This window comes from Anolis sagrei, chromosome 3, assembly GCF_037176765.1.
Source record: "Anolis sagrei isolate rAnoSag1 chromosome 3, rAnoSag1.mat, whole genome shotgun sequence".
Taxonomy (NCBI): Eukaryota; Metazoa; Chordata; class Lepidosauria; order Squamata; family Dactyloidae; genus Anolis; species Anolis sagrei.
This window is the reverse complement of record NC_090023.1, coordinates 130,588,945-130,613,812: the sequence shown is the minus strand read 5'-3', so window position 1 is coordinate 130,613,812 and position 24,868 is coordinate 130,588,945. Positions and strand designations below refer to the sequence as shown.

The 24,868-nt window shown below is 36.8% G+C and overlaps 1 protein-coding gene across 8 annotated transcripts in view; it reads right to left on the bottom strand.

Moving 5' to 3' along the window:
* Window positions 1–2,959: 2,959 nt before the first annotated feature.
* Window positions 2,960–24,868, bottom strand: part of DACH1 (dachshund family transcription factor 1) — a 378,332-nt gene continuing 356,423 nt past the window's right edge. For 7 of the 8 annotated variants that reach the window (XM_067466906.1, XM_060769403.2, XM_060769409.2 and 4 more), the window contains 2 exons: window positions 13,775–13,818; window positions 2,960–5,656 (listed from right to left, as the gene is read on the bottom strand). In XM_067466906.1, the coding sequence (XP_067323007.1) occupies window positions 5,639–5,656; window positions 13,775–13,818 (62 nt within the window). In that variant the 3' untranslated portion in view covers window positions 2,960–5,638. The remainder of the gene's footprint in view (window positions 5,657–13,774; window positions 13,819–24,868) is intronic. The other variant, XM_060769404.2, reaches the window with a different exon arrangement.

The following is a 24,868-nucleotide window of genomic DNA, read 5'->3' as shown; positions in this document are numbered from 1 at the left end:
TTCGTAAATATCGAACTTTTTTAAAGAAAAAATTCGGAATTCTTTTAAATATCAAAACGCAAAAAACCCAAAAAAACGAATCGAGTTTAGAAACAATTTTTTCCGTGGTTGCCCAGCCCTACTATCCATGGTTTCAGGTTATTGATACGGGAGTTGTACTGTGTTTCCTGCATATCTCACCCCAGGGAGCTGTGTAGTTCAGGCATGAAGGAAAACCTCATACAAATGGGGAGTAGAGACATTTGATTGTTTGCTCATTTATTTTGGTCATTTTCACACAACCTATTAACATGAAGGTTCAAATTCAAAGTGCTGTTTATGACCAATAAAACATCAAATGGTTTTGATCCAGGGTATTTGGACTGCGTTGTCTCATGGGATTAATGAGGTTTAGAGATCTTGAGACGAGGCCTTTTTCTCTGTCCCACTATTCCACACAGGTACATTGGGTGGAACATAGATGGGTCTCTTCCATGGTATCCTTTTTGGTGGCAAATGAAGACTTTCCATTTTGATCAGGTTTTTTTTTAAGAAAAGGCTTTTAATACTATGTCCTATTATCTGTATTTATTTTACTTTATAGATGTTTTTTCATTCTGTTTATAGTTTATTTATATTTTAACAGTTGTGTGAATTCTAGTTATGAGAACTTTTACCTGCGCGTTTGAAATTTTGAGATCTGCTTTAAATCCAAGGATTGGGAAAAAGGTGGAACAATAACATGACAAAAACTGAAATAGTTTCTTTCATTTTGTGAAGTTTAGCTTTACCATGAAACCCAATATTTTCCCCCATTATCTGTTATCTATAGTTTCTCAATGGAGAAATACATTGCCCGACTTACCGAGCAAGGTTTGTTGTGGGGGGGGGGGGGTCATCCTCCCACTGGTCATGCTGGAGGCAGGGGGCTTCTTCCCAGAAGCCACCTGCCTGGCGGGAAGTTTCCTGTCACCTGACCAACTGGTCTATCAGCAGCCAGCCCTGCCCCGGCCCTCAGATTGACCAGGGATCGGCCACTCCCTCTACCAGCAGCCATACATAGACTACCTTGGGTCTTCGCAGGCACCAGGCCTGCTTTGGATTGTCCATTCCACCCGCCTCGCATGACTGTTATGTTTTTGTATATTGTTGCCTTTGTTTTGTCTTTGTCAGTTCGTCACAACTTGGGTTGGCATGTGGAATGGACCCTGGATCTGGTTTTCCTCCCCTCCCCTATTAGTCGGGGGGAGGGTGGACATCCGGTGGTTCCCAGGGGTGCCGAGTTCTATTGTCCAGTATTGTGCCAGTAGCCCTGTTGGGTTTTGCGGTATCGGTCAGCAGTGGGCTGATCGATCTTGATCCAGAACCCATGCCCGACAGCCAACCCTTTGTTCCTGTAATCAATAAATAAGTCATGGCCATTTTCATCCCAACTCTGTGTTTGAGTTATCTTTGGTTATGGCAGCAAGAGGGGTGTCGTCCATCCACACGCAAACAGGTTTTGGGACATGGCTATATCATGTTGTAGATAACTATACTATAATGATAGTTCCAGAACTATGCTCTTTTAAAAAATATTGAAAAGAGAATCTTTCCTGTGCCAATAAAATTGAATCTGTTCACCAACCCAGTGTAAAGAAATATTTTTTATTCCACTGGGAACAATTTTCTATTTGCCTGTGTGGATTCTGGAATACCAATGCTAATGAAAAGCAAACAAAACAAAACAACTTTACAACTTTTCTAGTTTGTTTTCAAATGTAAGTAACCTATACCATGATTTACTTGTTAATAATGATTTTAATATGTATGTATGTATGTATGCATGCATGTATATGTATAGTCTATTTATGTCCCGAAATTGAATGTTTACACTTTTATATGTTGTGCTCTGCCCTGAGTCTCCTTCGGGGTGAGAAGGGCAGAATATAAATGCTTTAAATAAATGTATAATAAATAAATATTTTTTGCCTAAAAATTAATCATGTTTTACATCATATATTTTAGCAAATACAAATGTTCCTACATGGGTAAAATCTTATGTAAGACAACTGTCTTATATGACATGCCTTGCAAGGTTATTTAAGAGAGGTCTTCCATTACCAATCACTTCAGACCGAGTCTTGGAAGATAAACATCCACATATTATTTAAGGGGTCTTCTTTCCATTATTGCAAATATATGAATCTGCAGAACAGAAGTGGAATTCTCATTGAGATGCCTGAAAGAAAAGAAGAAAAATGCCCAGCGCATTAAAAAAAATATATACCTCTGAAATGAAACTATTTCCTGAAAACAAGATCTTCCTCATAGCCATGAGCATATCTGTTCATCTTGCAATGCTGCGTTATTTTAAAAATCCTTCTCTAATCTTTAACATGTGTCAAGTGAGAAAACGCATTAAGATTTTAAAAGTTTCCGAATACTTGCAGAACCTGATGATGGGAATTTGACAGAGAAAGCAAGAGTGGGTGGGTAGAGATGCTCAAGAAAGTGGGTTACAGCAAGAAATCATCCACACTCTTGTAGTTATGGAAATAACATGTTTTGTTTCATCAATGTGTCCACTTTACATTATTCAGCACAAAGCTTTGTAAAATAAGAATCCTGGGAATATCACAATATAAAGAGGAAAAAGGTACAAATAACAGCTTCATAAACTGAGAAATGTACATAAATAAATCATGCAGATGGGGGCAGTTTGCTTAGCTGGCAAGAAACAAAATATGGAAAATCTGCTTGTTAAACAATAACCACAGAGTGTGCTTTCATGATGTGTTTTTTCTCCTTCACCACAGTAATTCATATTAGAGGTAGAAGCAGTTGCATGTTAAATAAAATCATTCAGCATTGTTCTCCCCGCATTGCAAAGAGCTGACTTGTGTTGTTTTAAGAAGCCTCCCATTAGAAAGTAAATATCCCTACGATGTTACGCATTTCACAAAATTTAATAAAGATGAACTGTAAATAAAGTCACAGGCAGATTTCAGACAGTTTTATTAGCAGATTGTTGAAAAGGAGGAGGGGGAGAAAAGAAAATTAAATACAATACCAGTAAACGTGGTTCTCACATTGAAACCAGGCTCAAATAACTAGGCTACCATAGAAAATTTTTCCAATTCTTGCATTATGATGTAAAAACAGATTTTTGTACAGATTTTGTACAACAAAATTCATAATAACATTTTTATCATTTTTAGAAAACTTTAAATATATAGATAAAAATAGACAATTTTCATAGGTCCTACATGAAGATGAAAATGTTCTGTTCCAAGGGCTTGCATAGAGCGCAAAGATGGTTATAATATAGAACAACTAGACATTAATATCTTTTAAGATTACAAAAAGCATTTTAAACAATAACATGAACACATTTTTTCATAATCTAGGCAAAAGAAAAAAAAACGGTTTTAACTAAAGAGGGGCAAAGAAACCCAAAATTCATCATACGGTAGCATTTCATGAACATAATATTTACACTTGTTTTAATAAGATATACTTCTTTCCCCCATTAGTATCAGCATTTCCATTTACGCATGTACCAAACCAAACAATGATGCATACCCAAAGATTCTGGAACATGTACACTGTAGAAATGATTAAACCTACTTACAGGTGATTCTTTGCAAGGAGCAAGAGCAATGGAGATACTACTATAGATTTGATTTGAAGTTTTTATTTTATTTTTATTTTAAAAAAGTCTCCCCTGATATAAATAATTTAGCAGTTTGTCACAAAGTCCATCTAATGACAGCTGTTAACCCACTAAGGATTGAACTTTAAAAAGGAATACGCATTTTCTGAATATTTAACAAAAAAATTAAAAAGATGACAGCTTCTGTTATGAAGCATTAGGTAATAATTTTGGGGGACACTATATCCTTAACTTTTTTTAAAAAAAAAATCCACAGAATGATTTGTTTATGAAAGAATTCCAGATATAAAATCAATTTGGGCCAAATCTTTCAAGGGGGGGGGGGGGGAGCTCAGAAATATTATTGTGAGCGAGCCTAACAAATTCTAATACTGAATTTAAAAATAGAATTTAAATTTGGAACACGTTATTGTCCTTGAACATCTGAATAACTTTAAATGAGGCATTTTTGGAGATTTCATGATTGTGATTATGTTTCCATACGGCCATGCATATTGTATATGCATAAATGATGACACATGGAGAAAACATAATCACTTACGGTGACACTTATCTTCAAAGTGGTCTTTAAAGGGATAACTTGGGGAAATATGCAGAGCAAAGAAGATAATTTAAAATGTAGTAAGCACTGTGTTGCAGCTTGCTTCCATTATAAGCACAAAGGTGGAGAACAGATATCATAGCATTTATAAAGACAGTAAAAATAACACGTAACCAGCCTTGCCCATGACAAGGTAGGTTGGAAGGACAAAAGACTTCAACTGTATCACTTAGCTCTACGTGGTATTGGATCGATAACATCAAGTGTCTGATTAGCCTCTGGGAGTGTTTTCTCCTTCCCAGCAACGTTGAAGTTATATGACATTAATATATAAAAATATTTCTGGCGGGATGACTTCCTCATGAGCCACATTTCACTCTTAAAAGTGCCATTTCACAGCACCGACCGATATACAAATAAAAGTGGCCCCAGTCATTCCCAGATGCCTCCGATCCCATTTGTTAATACTGTGACTTCAGGACAAATATTTACATGCCTGCATGCGTTAAAATTAGAAAGGTGTCGTTCAGACCAACAGGGTGACAAAACGTATTATCTAAAATTGTTGTTTTCCTAAAATCTAGTATTCTACTGCATACATAATACCTTCTGGGTGTGGTTTGTGGTTATATACTGTACATCTGACCAACAGTTTCAGTAAGAAGCAACATCTTGTTGTCATTCCCTGTTTCCCAAACTACTGCCAATTTACAATAAAAGTTATGACAGATCTTGAAGCTTTTTAAAATTGACTTTGAGAGAGAGGATATTGTGACCAAAAACATCACAGAAGCATGTTTACACAGTGTAACTCTTGCCCCCGCTAGGTCCAAGACAAAAAGTTTGATTTCTGTAACATACTACTGTGTTGGTCTCTTAGAAATTAAGTGGAGAAAACATATATTTAAGAGAAACAAGATTCTCTCTTAGAATTTGAAGGGGGGGAAACCCTGTGTACATTTTGTATGTTCCTATTCTGTGTTTGTAGGACTCTCATGCCCCTCTTTGAAATATGCACCTCTCTACTGTCTTGCTGGTTTATATATGGCGTAATAATCTTTAGGTACAGAAGTGGACACTGTGGAAGTTTTGCTTGATGTGCTCAGTGAATCAGAAGACACAGTTTTTATCCCATTGCAAAGGCAATGCAAAGTCTTGCTCTGGCCTGTCTGTACAAGGAGGTGTCCAACAGCTAAATTTTTAGCGAGCTGTCCAGAAGAGGGCTACATAAGTTGTAGAACCTTTCTCTGTAACACAAGGAGATGTCCCAGGAAACCAATGGAGAATGCTCTTGAAGAAAAGCTCAGAACCCTTTGCACATGGATACATGAAGTGGCCAAGTTGCCCAGAAAGCACCTTTGTATTTGCAGAACTTTCAAAATGGTGAATGTCTTACTGCAGAGTTCTTGGAATCATAGCATACACAACTTCAGTGGAATAAGTTCAGTACATGACAGTAGTTTTCAAATAAAGTCTTCCATCTAAAATAGAAATAAAAAAAATATTTTAGTCTATTAGTACTGCACATTGTTACTCTCTAAAACAAAGACGTGATAAAGGTGTATTTCAACTTGTAATATTTCATGCTTAACCATTTCAAGTCTAATGAAACTTCTTTCAAGCTTCTATAATTGGAATACCAATATATTTCATAAATGTTTACAGTTTTAGAGAAACCTGCACCCAGTACCCTCACACCACTGTTAAACACTAGAGATGTCTATAACAGCTTCTACAGATCTCTTTAAATAGTAAACAATTTCATTTCCTGTAGTCATTATGACAAGAGCAATGATAGCTATTTGTGAAACATGCTGACATTAAAAGGTATGGGTTATGAGTCACCTCTGGCATTAAAAAAGAGTACCAATTATTTAAAAGTACCACCTTAAACTGGATATAGTAGGAAATAAGCAACCAAACAGAATCAACATTACTTGTGGCATGTCTACACTGACTACTTATCACAAAGGGGCCCTAGATCAGTTCCAAGGCAGTCAAATGCAACATGGAGTTGATCCAGGGCAACCCAGGGCTAAGCCTTGACTCCAGTTAATCAAAGTTACAGAATACTCCAAATTCTGACCCAGAATTTTGAGCAACCTGCAATTTTATTCCCGTATAAACAGTTGGACCAATTCCAAATTGGAACAGTGTCATGTTGTATCTGTTCTGAGATAATGGATCAATGTAGATCTGCCCATAGTGTAGATAAAGCTGTCAGAATATCAGCAGCAAAATTCCAAAATTGATGCAGTTACAAAACTTCAAAGGCAGCCCATGGGTAATACACTACAGTAATCCCGCTTGCAGATTATGAAAGCATGGATCATTGTGGTCTAGGAGATTGCTGGCAAACAAGTCATAATTCATAAAAGGATATTGGGCCACCAAGATCGCTTGGATCTCTAGTCACAACAGTGGATGTAGGGAGTATCTTCCAAACTACTGTATGTAACAGCTCATTTAGATGGAGAGTGACCTTCATTAGAACAGATCACCAATTTCCCAGAACCAGAATCCATCTAAACATTTCGGGGTTAATGGATAACTTATATGGAATGGGTTAAAAAGGGTGAAGCCAACACAATCATCTTACAGAAATGAAGAAAACTGTGCACATCATTAAATATAACAGTGTAGAGAAAATATGTGGTTGGAGGGATGGATGATGGGTGGGCAACACGGATAATTTTTTATTATGAAAAAAATAGTTAAATGTTAATTAAAATATGTATGTAAGAAGACGTATGTAAATAGTAGGTCAAATGAAAGTGGAATGTATCACACAACACATGTACAACCACTAAAGGTAGAATCCATTGTTATTTTACAGAATTGTACAAAATAAACTTTTTTAAAAATAAACACAATTTTAGAAATGTTCTTCCTTTTCTTGTAAGAAATGCATTGAAGACTGCCATTTTCAATAATTAATAGTCTGTCTCAAAGCCTTCAGATACAATATTTTCTGTGCAGTAATTAATATCCTTCCATGCATATATATGTTATTTTCTGCAGAGAACATGCTGTTTCCTGCACAGGATATGTTTCCTTTACAAAATAACCACATGCGAAATTTCTGGAGAATAAGTCCTGAACTGCAAAGATTTTATCATACTATTTTTCCCCATCATAGTTTCTTGACACTCAAGGAAACCAATTTTCTACCATTTTAAATATATTTTCCCATTCCTAATCCAGCCCGATATTTTCCCTCAGTGATGCATGCAATGCCAATATCTCCCAATCCAGGTTTAAATCTTGAATAATAAATGCTTTCTTCAGCACAAAGTCTGTATTTCGTAGCAGAACTACAAAGCCAGGAGAGACATTGATGATGTCATTCAAAATCCTCTCCTTGATGTGAGGACCAGAAGAGGAAACTGCTCTTAAATGAGATTCCACTTTTCTCTTCATCAGTTTATTCAACCTCATGGTTGCACAACACTTTGTATCATTAATGAATAGATATTTTCTATCCTCCCAGACCTTAATGTCCACTAGAAACATAACAGCGCTATTTATTAATTTACCCTTAAAATCAACTTAAGAACGTCCCAGTCAACCCATTAGAATACATAAAAACAAAAAGATTTCAAAAACCTCTATTTGCAAAGCACATGAAACTATGTCAAGATTGCTAAGAACCAATCAAATGCCAATAGTGAGCCCTGGGTGGATAGAGTTGTCTTTGATAGCTGTGTCAGGAATAGAGATGAGAGGAGGATTTGTGCTCTGGAAATTTGGCTCCTTTCTCCAGCTTTACGGGCTTGGAGGATTTTCACTTACCCTACACTGAACTTGGTGGAATTATAGGATAATAATGAGAGTGTTGTGTTAAATAGTTTGGCCACTTGGCAAGTACTTTGTGAGGAACAAAGGGGTTGTTCCACATCACTGACTGGATAAAAGAAAGATTTGCTTCTCAAACTCAGACTTGGAAAAGTGTTTCAGAAGGCACAGCTCCCTTCTGAGTCTTGGAACTTGAGTAGAGAGGTCAACTGGAATGACTTTCCTTCACATTTGAGAACTAGCAGGACAGAAGCTGATCATTTTGGGTTGTGGGGCTCATCCATGATACGCTGAGGAAGGATCAGCATATGCCTGCATTGAGGCAAATGTGGCAAGTAGTTTAATAAAAGTGACTCCAACTTAAATTTTGGTTTGTGTCTTCTCTATTTCCTTAGTGAGTAAAAATACTGCAATAAAACCAACGAACATAATAGCAAAAGATTCAAATCAAGCACTAAGGTAGTAAATTCTTAAGTGACGGCAATGCATGAGAACAAAATGCTGAACGGGTAAATTATAAACCAACACAGAACAGTGATAGAACACATAATATTGGAGCGAAAAGAATGCATCCTTCAGTTTTCCATATAATGAAATTATTTAATCCATTTGCAAATGTGGATAAAGTATCCAGAACAAAATATTTAACAGGCTGGCTTTTCTAAACTGTCCACTTGTATTCTTTACACTTTTACATTTCAACATTTTTTTAAAAAAGAAGGTAAAAAAAGAGTGCCAATCATATTTTACTTGTTCGAACTTTAAGGAGGGTTTTTTTTTGTAACAAAAAAATTACCCTGATTTTAAAGGAAAAGATAAAGCCTTTACAATATAGACAAAAACAAAAAGCACAAAAATATGTATCATTTGTCTTGTGTATTAGAATAGAAACTCTTAATGTATAGGGTCTTCTCTAGAGGAAGGCACCATTGTTTGGGTGGTAAGCCAAGGAAGCAGGAATTATTAGCACTTGGTCTTCTTCCTTATGGTAAGTTTTCAACATAGGATTATAAACCAGATAATAATAAAATAAGAACCTAAAGAGAGAGGACAACTACTTAAGTAAAAGCCATCATGCACATGAAACCCTTAAGTAAATACCATAAATTGTGAGGTGTATTTAGTAGGATATAACAGAAAGCTAACCCCATAACAAAAGTACTGGGAAGACTGCTTTGTTCGCTAACAGATTTTATTTTAGAAAAAGACATGCAGTAATGCTATGCCAGACAATGTGAAAGGATTCACAGATATAAGTGTAGGTCAGCCACGTATCTTGCTTTACAGAGGAGAATATCTGAAGGCCTGTCAGTCCTCTTTCAAACTGTCCTCTCTTAGAAAGGTTGGCCAATTAGGAAGGCACAAAACAGGAAGGCACAAAACAGGAAGGCACAGAGACACCTGATAGTTACCCCTCAGCAGTTAATACTCTAGAGTGCAATCACACCAGAGAAGTGTGTTGTTGTAGGTTTTTCGGGCTATATGGCTATGTTCTAGAAGCATTCTCTCCTGACGTTTCACCTGCATCTATGGCAGGCATCCTCACAACCTCTGAGGATGCCTGCCATAGATGCAGGTGAAATGCCAGTAGAAAATGCTTCTAGAACATGGCCATACAGCCTGAAAAACCTACAACAACCTAATGATTCTGGCTATAAAAGCCTTCGGCAATGCACCAGAGAACTGTTTGGACCGAAGTAGTGTATTTCCATTGAAAAGTTAGCACAAAATTCTAAACCTCCATCTGTCCATAGAAACCAATTCTATGAAAACTCTTGTACTCTTTTGCCCTTCCACACTGCCCCCAGTACACAGGAAGGAGCTGAAGTTAGAATTCTACATCATGACAGTCTAACTTTGTGTTTAGATTTGAGGATTTTTTAAATGATAGCAAAACCCACTCACATAGTGAGAGTCTTCTTCTCTTAATATGATACATTAAGATATTTTGAGTTAAAACCTATTATCTGCTGAGTGATTATGGCAGGTAATACTGTACACATTTTAACCAAGAAGGGAGTGGCATGCAATCAGAACCAAAAGACTGGTTTTACATATCAACCTTGTTTTGTTGTATTTTATTTCTATCAAGAGAATCTCCATTTTTATTGTCTGCTTCTCATTCCCCTCTCCCCCACTTTCATTTCCAATGGCATACCTTGCTAATATGGCAGGTTAGGTCCTAGACCTTTGAAGTAAATATCACCTTAAGCAATTCTCAGCTTTTCCCATTTGCCAGAGAATATAAAGACCTAAAATCACATCTGCACTATAACTTTTATGTGCACAACAGTACTACGCCTAGGAAAAGATACAGAAATAAAATTAATATTTTTAAATGCCAGTACTCTGATCCAATTACAAACTCTATGTGTATGTAAAATGTTTTCTTTATGAGGATGGATTAGTTAAATACTTGTAATTTTAATTCGGTGATTTAAATCAGGAAGAAAAAAGGGCCATTTAGATAATTTTCCATGAGCACTGCTTGCATTTCCTAAATAATGAGCAATGTTCCAATATACAGAATTTACATTAAATACAGAATTAATTGTGTTGAACTGGGATGAATCCAGAACTTGAATAGAAACACACACTTTGGCAATGCCAATTCTGCATTAATTGGGTGATGAATCACCAACACAAATTATCAATGAAGACTATAATCAATTGTTAAGGAGGACACTCCTACTGCAGGAAAACGAATAATGGATCCAGAGGTAAGTTAAGTCTTTGGTGCAGTTTAGCAACTCTACAGATCACTTTTAATATATTAGAATAATTCCCATGGTCCGAAGATGGAGAAATGATGCTTCTATTAAAAGCACTGAAATATTTTCTTCTCTGGCATATTTTCTTCATGATTCTGCATCTAATATTTAAAATTAATTTGTTTCATTCAACTAGTGGTAAGAAATCTGTGTGAAAGAAACTAGAGCAAATTTTAAATGCATATTTTTAAAGTGAGGAATACAGTGGAAAGACCAAAACATCTGGGGACCCACAGGTTGAGAACAATGGTTCTCAACCTGTAGGTCCCCAGATGTTTTGGCCTTCAACTCCCAGAAATTCTAACAGCTGGTAAACTGACTGGGATTTCTGGGAGTTGTAGGTCTTGTGAGTTGCTGTTGGATCCTGTCTCTGTTGAATAGAAGTGTGATTTTCTCCATGATGTTTTGCTAGTGCTGAACTCATTTGGGTAGCTGGAAACAAAGAAAGGAGAATACTTAGGGGGTCATGATGTGGACCCATAAATTATGGTGTTGTTTATCTCATTTTTACAACTGATTTTTAAAGCACTGTACACATGGAAAAAATTAAAAAGAAAAAAGGTAGATGAAATGTGAAAAAATTACAATCCATAAAACAGCATCTGGAAACAATTAAATGCCTGGAAAATATTATAGAATCATAGAATCGTTGAGTTGGAAGCAACTAGGCCATCCAGTCCAAACCCGGCCAAGAAGCAGGTAAATCGCATTCAAAGCACCCCTGACAGATGGCCATCCAACCTCTGCTTATTGTGTTTAGAAAGCAAAATTCAGCCTGATGCCTAAAAACTAACAAACTGAATGCCAGGTAAAAGGGATATGCATCGTGACTTATTTTGCTCCTGAATGTAAGGAGAAATGATTTCATCAAATTTTTCCACATCTGTGATAATACAAAGACGAATGCATACATTATTCACTACTTGTTCTTCAGGCACTGTTGAGAACATTCATGTGCACAAAAATACACATCACTTTCTCACACAGAAAGCAAAACCTTTGTGCAAAATACACTGTGCACAGAATATGGATTGTTGTTGTTGTTGTTGTAGTTGTAAAATCTCATGCAGCAAAAGCACCCATATTATTCTGCACTGAGAGAGAAAACGTTAAAGCCTCTTTTCCATCCGAGTGATCTCTGAAAACCAAAAAGGGGCTTCAAACGTAATTCCATCTCAGACAGAAGTGTTGGTTGTAGGCAGGTTTATGGTGCAGGAGGCTGACGGACAGGCTCTATATCCCAGGATCTGATTCCCGGCCTTCTGCTTTATACTGGATTTTATGATAGATAATGTGGGATAAACAGAAAACCTGGGATCAGATCCTGGGATATAGGGTCTGTCTAGAAGGGTCCTAGGGCACCTCTTACAAGGTTTCTGGATAAGGCTTCTAGGTACTTTCCATTTGGGAGGAGAAGGAAGAGGGAGCCACTATGATGGTTCTGATAAGGAAGGCGAGAGAGGAAAGGGGAAGCATTTTGTTCTAATTCATTGGCAAGGGAAAAGCTGCTTCTTGTACTGCATATGCTTGGAAGGGGAATTTAATTGTTCCTCAAACAGGTTGGATGTTGCCAATCCTCATCATAGATTCCAATGGATCACAAATATGGCCGGTGAGTCAGTCATAGGAAATTACGGCACAATGGCAATCAGTCTCTGGCTGACAGTCTCATGTAGAGTTAAGCATAGAAAGGACACTTGTTTCCATGCACCTTTCTCGGATCAGACTGGAAGAGGATACATAAAATTAAGTCAAACTTTTTTTGGAATAAAAATAAACCTGTTCACACTACTTAAAGAATGTACGCAACTGCATTTCCTGTTAGGATGAAACTTTATTGAACAATGGCAGCTATTTTGTTTCCTAAGCAGGCACCTGTAGCCTAATGAGGTTTTGTGGTTTTTTAAAAGAGCAGCTGTAGATGTGTGCCCAAGTGCACACAACCTCTTCATCCCAGTGTTGATAAAAGCATCTCTGATCCATCGCTCAAGCACATTTTAAATTACATAACTGCTGGGTTTATTTGCTTTAATAAGATGGGGTAAATGTGAATTGCAGTGTAATCCTAAACTTCCATTCAGTGCAATGTTTTAATAATTGAAGGAAAAGGAACAAGAACAATAAAACAGGAGACAAAGGCAAACAAATGGGAGATGATTCATGCGGTGTCTGATAAAACAAACATCAGGAAATCCAAATAAAAGTAAGCATCTTGCAACAGATGGAAAAGATCTTAAACAAACGGTAACCCTTATCCAAAACACTTACGAGGAAGTAGCTAATTAAGGGCAATCTCATTTTTTGCCTTGCCAGTTTAGATATTTAAAATGCAGAAACGGGAGATCTTACTTATCATGCAACCAATATGACAGTGAGAATCTCAGCTCTTGATCACGGGGATCCATTTAAGATAAAGTTGATCCGTATTAATATACTTTAATATGACATTTTTAAAAGAAGGCAACTTTGTAAAATGTGGGTACCCACAGCCCCAACACAGCAGAAATCATATATAATGAAAAGATATGACAAAGCTTTGTATCTTATCTGGCACTTGTAAGTATGCAGGGCATTCAAGGCTCACTCTCATTCTATTGGGTACTATGGAAATATTCTGGCTTTTTCAGCCATCCTGATTGTCATCTTTTTTGCTGAAAGTACTATGGACTGGAACCAAAAAGTGTTGTGGTTGCTGTTGTTACTACTACTACTCCTACTACTACTACTGAGCAATGGCCTACCTTAGGGGTGGGGAAAATGTGATTGGTTTTCTGTCCGTCCCCCCAAACAAAACACGGATTTAAAGAAAAGTTTCTAGAACATAACAGCCTGAAAAACCTACAACAACCCAGTGATTCCGGGCATGAAAGCCTTCAACAATACAAGGATTCAAACATTGCTTTGGAGGAAAAAATTGCCATGAAAAACCCCATAAAGTTTGTGAGGGAAAATTTTGCTTTTTTTTGTTTTAGTTTTATAAACAGCACAAAAGAACTTGCAGGAAAATGAAAAACAAAAGGACTAATTACTTACAATCATTGAACCTGCATTTCTAAAGCACTGCATTCCAGCCACTTCTATTAGAAGGAGAAAAAAGGGGGAAAATAGAAAATAAATAAATAAATGTCTGAGTCAAACACGGTAGACTGTGAAATCATTACTATGTATAATTAGCTTGTGATCCGCCATGTCAGTGGGTCCACCTTACTTTGCATAAAAAATTTATCATCATATATTTTTTCACACGAATAGGTATATTACTCATATTTTATCATATTTCCAGTCATATCCCTATTTTTCAGGAATTTTCAACAATGAAGAATTATGCTATGACTAGGCACAAAGAAAATGAAATGCTAAATTCTGTGTTAGTGGAATGCTGTGAAATAAAAGTTCATAAGATGGGTAGATCAGGTATGTTTGTTATGTAAATGTATATTTATTCATCCCTTACTTTTCACCTACAGTGTTATATAATTGTTTCATACATATCCTTCTCTTCTTCAGATAGCTAAGCATGCCTTGAATGGGACATCTCGTGGTATCCTATCTAGATTCCAATACTTGTCACAATGGGCAGGATTCAGTGGTAGATCTTCCCCTTCCAAACCCCCCAATATGACTCAAAAACTGTTATTTCTGGTTATAATTTTCTATGGATATAGAACACCAAAAATAAATACCATGGACAATAAAAGCTCCCAAAAACAATGAAACAAAGTATTAAAGGAAACAATAAAACAATACACTTCATTGTTATAAGCCCAATATCTGCTTTAGTAAAAGAGGCTAAGAGAAATAATTTTAGTCATTTTCACTACCATATTAGGAACGACTATGAAAATGCAATGTAATCTAGTACAGCACCTTTCAGATTGAGCCCTGTAGCAATATGTACCAAAAATGCACTTTTAAAGTCACAAAACAACCACAACTGCCAAAGTAAGACAATGCAGTTTTCTTGGCATGTTTTATTCAGAAGAAGTTTGCTATTGCCTTCCTCATAGGTTGCCTTACCCAAGATATCCATGGCTGAATGGGGATTCAAAATATGGTCACTCTGAGTCCTAGTCCAACACTCAAACAACTGCACCATAGGACAGTTATAGGGCACAAAAGATCCAACCACATCAAATGCAATGTGGAGTTGTTCAGTTCAGCAATTCCACAGAGGCATCTACACAGCACTAGAGAAGTGTTGACTATTAGCCATAGCTGATACCATTAAAAACAGAAATCTTGACATATTGCCTGAGGATGAATCTATACTGACCTACTAAACCAGCACCAATCTGGCAATCTGGGTAGTTGAGCCCTCCGGTTGAGTCAGACAGACACTTATCCAGCTGCTGATGGGGTGGGATGAAGCCAATGGTGCTGAATGGCCACCCTCACCTTTCCCTCCTGTCCTCCATGGTGCAGCAGTCTCCAGCAGTAACATGGATCCGGCTGTTGCCTGCCATAATAATGGCTGGGTTGACCGGGGGGGGGGGGGAGAGGAAGGAACAACTCCCCTCCTCTCTGCACCTCTCTTTCCCAATCACTCCATAGCCCTAGCTAATGTCACTTCAAGTGATGGCCAACTGGTACAATCTGTGTTGTGAGCAGACACTGTTGTGACATCAAATACAAGATAGGATGGTAACTGTCATCCCATGCCTCTTGACCGCATGAGCCTGGGAAATACAGGCCAGCAAGGTATCTATTATTAATAGGAATGTACTAATAAGAATGCATTTTATTTGTATGTTGCCTTTCTCCCACAGTGAGACCTAAGGTGGCTCTCAGAGAAAGTCAATTTAAACAATCCATAATTGCATTTAAAAAACAATGTTAATCACCACATAAACAATACAAAATCTTAAATAAACAAAACAAAAATATAAATAAAATGTCCCAATAAAAGCTCCCCCATTTACAGATTAAAACACTGGTTAAATGGAAATGTTTTTGTCCGCTGGCCATCCTAGCCTCCTGCAGAATATTCACATTTTTGTCATTCTCATGAGAGAGGACTCCTTCACACTTTGAATCAACTGTCAGCTACTGTGATTTTTTTCTTCAATCAGAGTGAAATGCTGCATGGTTGTGTGTTTGTTGTGTACATATTGTATGCAAACCCAGTCCTTTTGCATACACACAAATATTTTGCACAAAACATAGTATTCTACACACATTTATCCTACAAATCGACCAAAATACATGAAGATGTAAAATGTAAATAAACCCTTGCAATTTCATCTAGTGAGGAGAAACATCTGCACTTAGAAAAACTAAGCAAATAGCTATTTCCAAAATACAAAATCCCGCATTACTTTCAAACATGAATCGCTTTTTCAATACAATACAATAAAGGCTTTCATAGCTGGAATCACTGGTTCTCTGTGCACTTTTTGGGTTGTGTGGCCATGTTACAGTAACATTCTCTCCTGATGTTTCTCCTGCATCTGTGGCACGCATCCACAGACCTCGGAACAAACCTCTGAGGATCTGTGCCACAGATACAGGCGACATGTCAGGAGAGAATGCCATACAGCCCAACAAACTCACGGTAATCCAATACAATGAAACTTTTCAGCTTTAGGAACTTTGGGAAACATACAGAAATGTTTCTCAAATAAAAGGCTCTCCATGGCTCATGCCAAACTGTACTGAAACTGACAGGAATTTCAAAAGAATTATGCAGTACACTATCTAAAATCACTGTTCAAAAGGGTAGGAAAAGGCAAAAATATTAGTGTTCATGACCAATTTTTGCAGTCAATTTATATAGATCCCATCTAAATTTGAAATTAGAAATTTAAGAGAATCATTGTTTTGTTTTGTATTTTATTGTTTATATTGGTGAGTAATTTTCTTCCATTAACTCAGAAAAGATAGCGTGAAATGGAGAGATTACCTTTCTCATACTGTATATGCCTCAGTTGATACCAAAAATGATGAAATGTATGTGTAACAAGAGCTTGATGTAAATGTTGAAAAACAATAATGCAAAGCATCTCATCACACATAAGATATACAGCTAATAGCAACTCCATCCCCTATTGCATTTTACAATGGGACATAGTAATCTCAAGCACTCTTTTCATAATAAATGAAGGCTTGTGGCCATGGTTACTATCTGTAGTGGTTTTTATGTCTATCACTAAAGCTTGTAACTTGAATTGAATTAACTTATATCACTATTTGGCTTGATATCTATTACTTGCAACTGCAAATCTAAGGAAAAAAAATCCAGTTTGTAATGAAGTAAGGCACATGAACAACAAGTGCTCATGAAAATACAGATATTATCTCTCATATTGCCTTTATTTCCAGTGGTACGGTGAAGGCCATTCTCTCTTGCAGTTTGAAACATTGGGCTTTGAAAACACATATGTACTTTGGGTCCATCCCTACTTAGAAGAGACCAAGGGACCATTCTATTATTTCCCAACACGAATAGTGTTAAAATAGCCATATTAACATGGTGAAGGATGAGGAAATAAGTTATTGCTGATGCAGTGGAAACATATTTCTTATTCTTCATTAAGATCATAGAATCATAGAATCATAGAGTTGGAAGAGACCTCATGGGCCATCCAGTCCAAACTCCTGCCAAGAAGCAGGAATATTGCATTGAAAGCATCCCTGACAGATGGCCATCCAGCCTCTGTTTAAAAGTTTCCAAAGCAGGAGCTTCCACCACACTCCGGGGCAGAGAGTTCCACTGCTGAATGGCTCTCACAGTCAGGAAATTCTTCCTCATGTTCAGATGGAATCTGCTTTCTTGTAGTTTGAAGCCATTGTTCTGCGTCCTAGTCTCCAGGGAAGCAGAAAACAAGCTTGCTCCCTCCTCCCTGTGACTTCCTCTCACATATTTATACATGGCTATAATATCTCCTCTCAGCCTTCTCTTCTTCAGGCTAAACATGCCCAGCTCCTTAAGCCGCTCCTCATAGGGCTTGTTCTCTAGACCCTTGATCATTTTTGTCACCCTCCTCTGGTGTCAATATCTCTCTTCAATTGTGGTGCCCAGAACTGCACACAGTATTCCAGTGTGGTCTACTTAAGGTGGTATAGAGGGTTAGCATTACTTCCCTAGATCTAGACACTATCCTCCTACTGATGCAGGCCAAAATCCCATTGGCTTTTTTTGCCACCACATCACATTGTTGCTTCGTGTTTAACTTGTCCACGAGGACTCCAAGATCTTTTTCACACATACTGCTCTCGAGCCAGGCGTCCCCCATTCTGTATTTTTGCATTTTGTTTTTTTTCTGCCTAAGTGGAGTATCTTGCATTTGTCCCTGTTGAACTTCATTTTGTTAGTTTTGGCCCATCTCTCTAATCTGTCAAGATCGTTTTGAATTCTGCTCCTTGCAATGATGATTGTAAGCACAATGTTTAAAAACATTATTTTGTCCAGATTATCCACCTTATATATTTATGCCATATGAAAAATTGTACGTGTTTTCCCATGAAATTCTTGTTTTTCTCATTCATTCAGAGAATCTGGTGGTTGGGTGAAAGGGTTTGCTCATAATGAAGCAGAAAGAAACTGATCCCTCTCCCAATATTTTGACATGGTAAAACTTAACAGTAGATCTGCTAAATCACTGCATAGAGAAAGGAGGGATTTCATTTTCAAATGGATTATATTATCATATGCCTAAAAGCAAAGCCAAGTCAGGTCTGGTTAATATTTCAGAGGGAGGCTGACAGGGAATACTAGGAGCTGTTGGTAAAATTTCTGAGGAAGGCACTGGTAAATCACCTTTGAGTATTTCTAACAAAACTCCATGAAATTAATGGGATTGTCTTAAATTAACAGGCGATTTGAAGGGACATACATTATTTACTTTATGATTGGCATGCATTATATTTGGAAATATATGGTGTGATGGCTCTAACACAACAATTTTGTGATGTTCTGTAGGAATCAAATTCATGGAGTTATATATATATTCTACTATTCTAAAAAAAAGATTGATTCCAGATATTGCAACTCTATTAGAAATACAAAATAATCTGCACAGAGGGCTATTATTCAGCTCTCACTCTCAACACTGGAACACCACAGAGCTGTGAGTTGAGTCTTCTACTTTTTACTTGTACACATATGATTGTACCCCTATCCACCATAACAATATCATTACCAAATTCACAGATGATACAACCGTGGTGGGGCTTATCTCTGAAGGGGATGAGTCTGCCTATAAGGATGAGGTGGATCAGCTGCTCTCATGATGCAGGGACAATAATCCAGTTCTTAACATCAAGAAAGACTAGAAACCAGCTCGTCGTCATAAATGGAGACCACATGGCCAGTTTCAAGTTCTTGGGTGCCACTGTTAAGGAGGATCTGATCTGGTGCACCAATATGGCAGCATTAGTGAAGAGGGCCAGCAGAGTCTGTATTGAGACTTTTAAAGAACCAAGAACTGAATGAAAAACTGCTGGTGACTTTCTACTGTGAGTGTCCTAACCTACTGCATCTGCACATGGTTTGGTAACTGCACAATGGTAGATAGAAAGGCGCTCCAAAGGTTCACCACTTCTGCACAGGGAATCATTGGTTGCCGCCCCCCTCCTCCCGTAAGAACTTTATAAGTCTCAAAGCCTTAAGAAAGTTCATAGCATTCTTGGGGATCCATCTCACTCAGCATATTCTTTTTTTTAATTATTACCACCTGCCAAATGATACAGGGTTACAAAGGCAAGGACAAACAGATTGTGACTGTTTTGAACTCCATGGTTTCACATTGATGTGGCATTGGGGGCTATGTAGTGGTGGTGGGAGTGTAGAGGGATGGGTGTGTTGTTTTGTGGTGCGTGCTGGGGAAAGCATTTAATTTCATTGCACAATGTACAATGATAATAAAGTTATTTTATTCTATCCTATTTTTGAACCCAGTTTACATGCCTTTATTTTCATTAGGAAGTTCTACCCCTTGAGAATTTTAACCAAAAAGGAGGGATGTGTAAAAATTGAGTTTAAAGAAGGGTGGGAGCATTTTTTTCTGCACCTGTATTGAATAAATTTGTTTCCATTGTCCTCTGAATCCACAATGGTTTGCATAGTTCAAGTATGGGCTTATTGTTCTTACTGTGTTGTACTTATCCTTGAAAAATGAATCTCCAGTTCATAAATCTTATTATGTACTATGTTAAATTTTGTATAGCAGCAATCATGCATTGTAACCATCTCTTTGCTTTCCTCCATTACTATCTGCTACAATATTAACTACTTGATACATTACCTTGGGATATAGGTGGTCCCCTTCTCAAGTAATAGCCTTAACCTTTGCCTCTGAAAGACTAATCACTGTCCTTTTAGATCCATAACTTTTATAGAAATTGCTTTCTGCAAAGCACTTCATCACATTTCATCTCTTAATGCTTTCCTATTCTGACTTTAACACTACAGCTTTAATATTCCTGTCTGCAGCATGGTCTCATCTTTTGAATTCTCTTCCATACAAGCCCGTGTTATTATGATTTCAAATAAATGCTTTTACTACACTTGATTATGACCTCTCCTTGCCGTGATAAGGTTTAAACCTGTTTCTTCCTTGTTACTCTATTAATATAGAAGCTATTGCTTTCTTTCCCCCCATATGCCTCTCTTATGACTGAAAAAAATCTTTAAAATTGTGATGTTCACAAAAACTATTGTTATTAATGTATGGTGTTCTTTTTAGATTAGATTTTTATTACATATACTTTTTATTTTCATCAATTATTGAGTTTTTTCTGTTTTATTAATTATGGATTTCTGTATTTGTATATGTATCTGTCTTATAAGTTACATATGCTCTTTTTGTCATTGGAAGTCGTACATCAATTTGAGTCTTTAATTAATTAACAATAATAATTAACATAAAATTCATCACTATTACTATATCCATAAATAGAAATGAACCAAAAGATTCCCTGCAAATCAGTAGCAATTCTGGAAATAAATCTGTATTTTTTACTTGTATCAAGGTTACATTCTGTCTTACTTCAACTGATGCAAGATTATATATTATTTCTTAAAATGCTGCTACCAATGAAATGACTCAGAATATATAATCATGTATTTGTGTTTTTCAGATGTTGTGAGCCCAAAGAGGGTTTTTTTTAAAACACTTCAATTATAAAAACATTTAAAACATACAAACTTGTGCAACTTTTATTTTAATGAAGATGAGAAGTTCATTAAAGAAGATAAATATTTCATTAGATGTTAAATAAAACAAAGAGATTTTTTGGCTTCTCTCAGCACAAAATTCCTTTGAAAGATTAATTAATACATGCAAATTATGCAAATTAGACCCATGCAAATATTTTATGAAGACAATTAAGGGAACCATTAATTACTGCTTTTTTTGCTTCAGTGAGATTCATTCATTTAATTTTAATTTCACTTTAACTGTTCTGATGTATAATCTTGCAGCTAAGAACTTTATCTTTCCTGGTGGGTCACTTAAACTTATAAATTTCATCAAGTGAGAAGCAACCAGAATCGGAGCCGATACTCTCTGGGCTACGTGGAGTATCAAGAGGAAATGTCTGACACAATGCACTTTGAGAAACTGGGAAAACTGAAAAGAGAATGTGAGCTCATTCTTGGACAAGGTTCAACTGCTGAAAAAGCAATTAATTTGCTTTGGCTGTGCTAATATAGGGGAATTAGAAAGTGTGACACAAGACAAATAGAAATAATTAGTTCTCCAAAATGATGTTCTCATTAATATGGTTTGAACAGTAGAAATAAAAAAAACCCCACAACATTATTGTGGCATGTCTGCATTTTGTCCCCAGCCACAGGAGTCGAAATAGCTCCAGAAAAAGCCTCTCTTAACCTTTAAAAATCCCCACAGTAACAACGTTTGCTTTTCAAACAGGATGCAGCGAAATAGGAATTTTTGCATGCAAGGGATCTGGTAATTTCTACAACAATGCAGTCCTACACATTTTTTTTTACTAAGAAATACAGTAGAGTCTCGCTTATCCAATATAAATGGGCCGGCAGAACATTGGATAAGCAAAAATGTTGGATAATAAGGAGGGATTAAGGAAAAGCCTATTAAAAGTCAAATTACATTATGATTTTACAAATTAAGCATCAAGACATCATGTTTTACAACAAATCAACAGAAAAAAAACAATTCAATATACGGTAATGTTATGTAGTAGTTATGAATTTAGTACCAAAACATCGCAATGTATTGAAACAACTGTGGATCTGGGTGGGAGGCAGACTGCGTTGGATAATACAGAACGTTGGATGAGCAAAGGTTGGATAAGCAAGACTCTACTATGTTATCTTTGTGGGCTCAATAGAAAAGGTATATGGGATTGAATCCTAATATTACAATGCTATAAAGATTTATAAGAGAGTAGGTTATACTGAGCAGTATTCTGAGTAGACTTTGAAAGGAATGCTGGTTGAGTCTCCAAAATGCAATTGATCTCCATCTCTTTCCTCTCCCTGCCCCCCCTCCCCCAACCATACAGATTCATCCCAGCTTAGGCTTCAGTGTTATTTACATCAAATTTTATGGCATATGTGAGGCAATAATGCATAACATGCTTATGTTGCCATTTAAAATGCAGTAGAAGTAGCATTATCTTATCAAAAGTTTCCCTAATACCCTCTTCTATATTTAATAGCATGAAAGTTTTCTATGTACTCGGAGTTTAAGAAAAGAATCACGTATTCAAGGAAGGAAATTTGCTGCTGCTTTATAGGTTTGTGTTTATTGAAAATGAGAGGAGCCAGGAATCACATGTTGCTACTGTACCGTGCTCTGATTAGGAACAAGAAGAATTTCAGTAAATTTCTTTCTGTAAATACTGGAAAAAGTCAACATGTTGCAGGCAGTATTTATGTTCATTGGCAGAAAGAAGCTCTGAATGAGGGACATTCCCTGGTCAAATCAGGGAGCACCATTACCTTTCTTCAGAAGCGATAGCTATTGATCTACTCACATTTGCATGTTTTCAAACTGCTAGGTTGGCAGAAGCTAGAGCTAACAGCAGGAGCTCACCCCACTCCCTGGATTCAAACTGCCAACCTTTTGGTCCGCAAGTTCAGCAGCTCAGTGGTTTAACCCACTGAGCCACCGGGCACCCTATTATTATAATAATAATAACATTATAAAGCATTATTATATGCTTTAATAATATGGATTATATGGAAAGATCATGGCATCTTCAAGTCGAAATGATAAGGAGTTTATCAGGCGGTTGAACACAATTTAGGTGTTTAGAACATTACATAAAATATTCTGTGATAATCTTGTTTGGAAATAGATGTACACATGTGGAAGAGATGGGCAAATAACCTTTATTATGAATTAGATAAGACACTTAACTAAAATACTGGTTTTCTTGTAACATACCAGATGTGTTCAACATTTTCATTGATCGTGAACAACCAACTTATTTTTTTCTACACTTTTGTGCATGGGTTATTTTATAACTTTTTGCAATAGCGTGCTTGAGAAGGAAGAGCTTTCAATTGGTTAATCATTTATTTTGTAGGAAGGGCAATGGGAAAATATCTTCTTTCATACATCTCAGGAATGTCTATTATAAAACAAGATGTGAACTGCACAAAGCAGCCACTTCTGCTTAATTGTGAAATGTTTATGTCTGAAAGAGATTCCCCTTTATGTTTTCCTCCAAAGAAAGTGAAATGTCTAAGATGGTGTGCTTTGATTCTGCCTCAGGCTTTACTTTCCTAGGTGATAAATAGAATGACTGTCTAGTTTAAAGGTGTAGCTAAGAGTGACCTATGAACACTATGAAACAATAGCCTATTTATAGGTTACTCCGGCAATCAATACCACCTTTTGTTTAACTTAATCAAAGTTGTCTTTAATTGATTAGCTTGAGCTGAAAAGCTGCCAACATACCAGAGCGTTGTGCCAGGAGACAGGAAACAAATTTATTATTGTTTAGTTTTTGTGCTCTGCAGTATAATTCCACTGTTTAACCCTGCTTAAGAGCAAAAGGCAATATGCGTGGTAAAATACACAATTACCACATGTTTTCTTACTGGCAATTTGGGCCTCAGTTATAGCAGACACACAAACCAGAGTTAACCAGAGGAACCAAGGCCATACATTGTATGCCTAGCTTGTCTCTTTTTTGAGGACCAAAAGTTTCAATGAAAGCTGAAACAAGCATCTGCTTAAGTTTGAAATAATTTGCATTCAACTGCTTTATGTGAAAATTAACACTACAGAAGAGTCTCGCTTATCCAACATAAACAGGCTGGCAGAATGTTGGATAATAAGGAGAAATTAAGGAAAAGCCTATATGGTGATTTGTGATTGGAGAACTCCAGAACAAGCCCAGAGAATGCTGGAAAAATTGGGTATTCCTTCAATACCAGAAACAGAGAAAAAGGGAGAAGTAAGCAAATCAGAAGAAGGAGAGGAAGTTGAAGTTGAAGATCAAACTGTTACAGAAGGATAACTAGTAACTGGATTAACAAGAACTTCAAAATGAACATGGACGACAACATTGTCATAAGTACTAACTCTGCCTTGGGACTAAGTATGGGGGGAAGTAAGGGTGAAAGTAACTTTTGCTTTTTTCTTTATTCTCCTGGATTTCTATTGTTTTTGGAACCTTTTCGTAAGATGATTGTAGGGTTGATGGGTTGTAATATTGGTATAAGAAAACTAGCATATATGGAGGGAAGGGGGTTGAAGGCGGGGTCATACAAAGGGTAAAAAACAATGAAATAATGGGACGGACTGGAATAATGATTTGTGATTTCAGTTTTGGACTGGGAGACTAAGATTTGAAACACTGTTTGGCTATGGCAAACTACGGGGCAAGTCACATTCTCCCAGCCTCATAGGAAGAAACCCTGTGATAGACTTGCATTAGAATCACAATAAGTCAGAAATGACTTAAAAGCACACAACAACAACAACAACGGCAGCAGCAGCATTCTTACAATTTTATTACTCCACACAAAAGACTGAACAATCTTAAGCAGTTGCTGTCCCCCTTCACATTTTATTTTTGCACTGATTTGGAGAAATTATTTATCCAAAAAGAGGCCAGAACTACCAAAATCCAGTCTCAAATGTGCCGAGTTACCTTTGCAATCCAGCCCTGCAAACACAAGAAGTCCTAAAA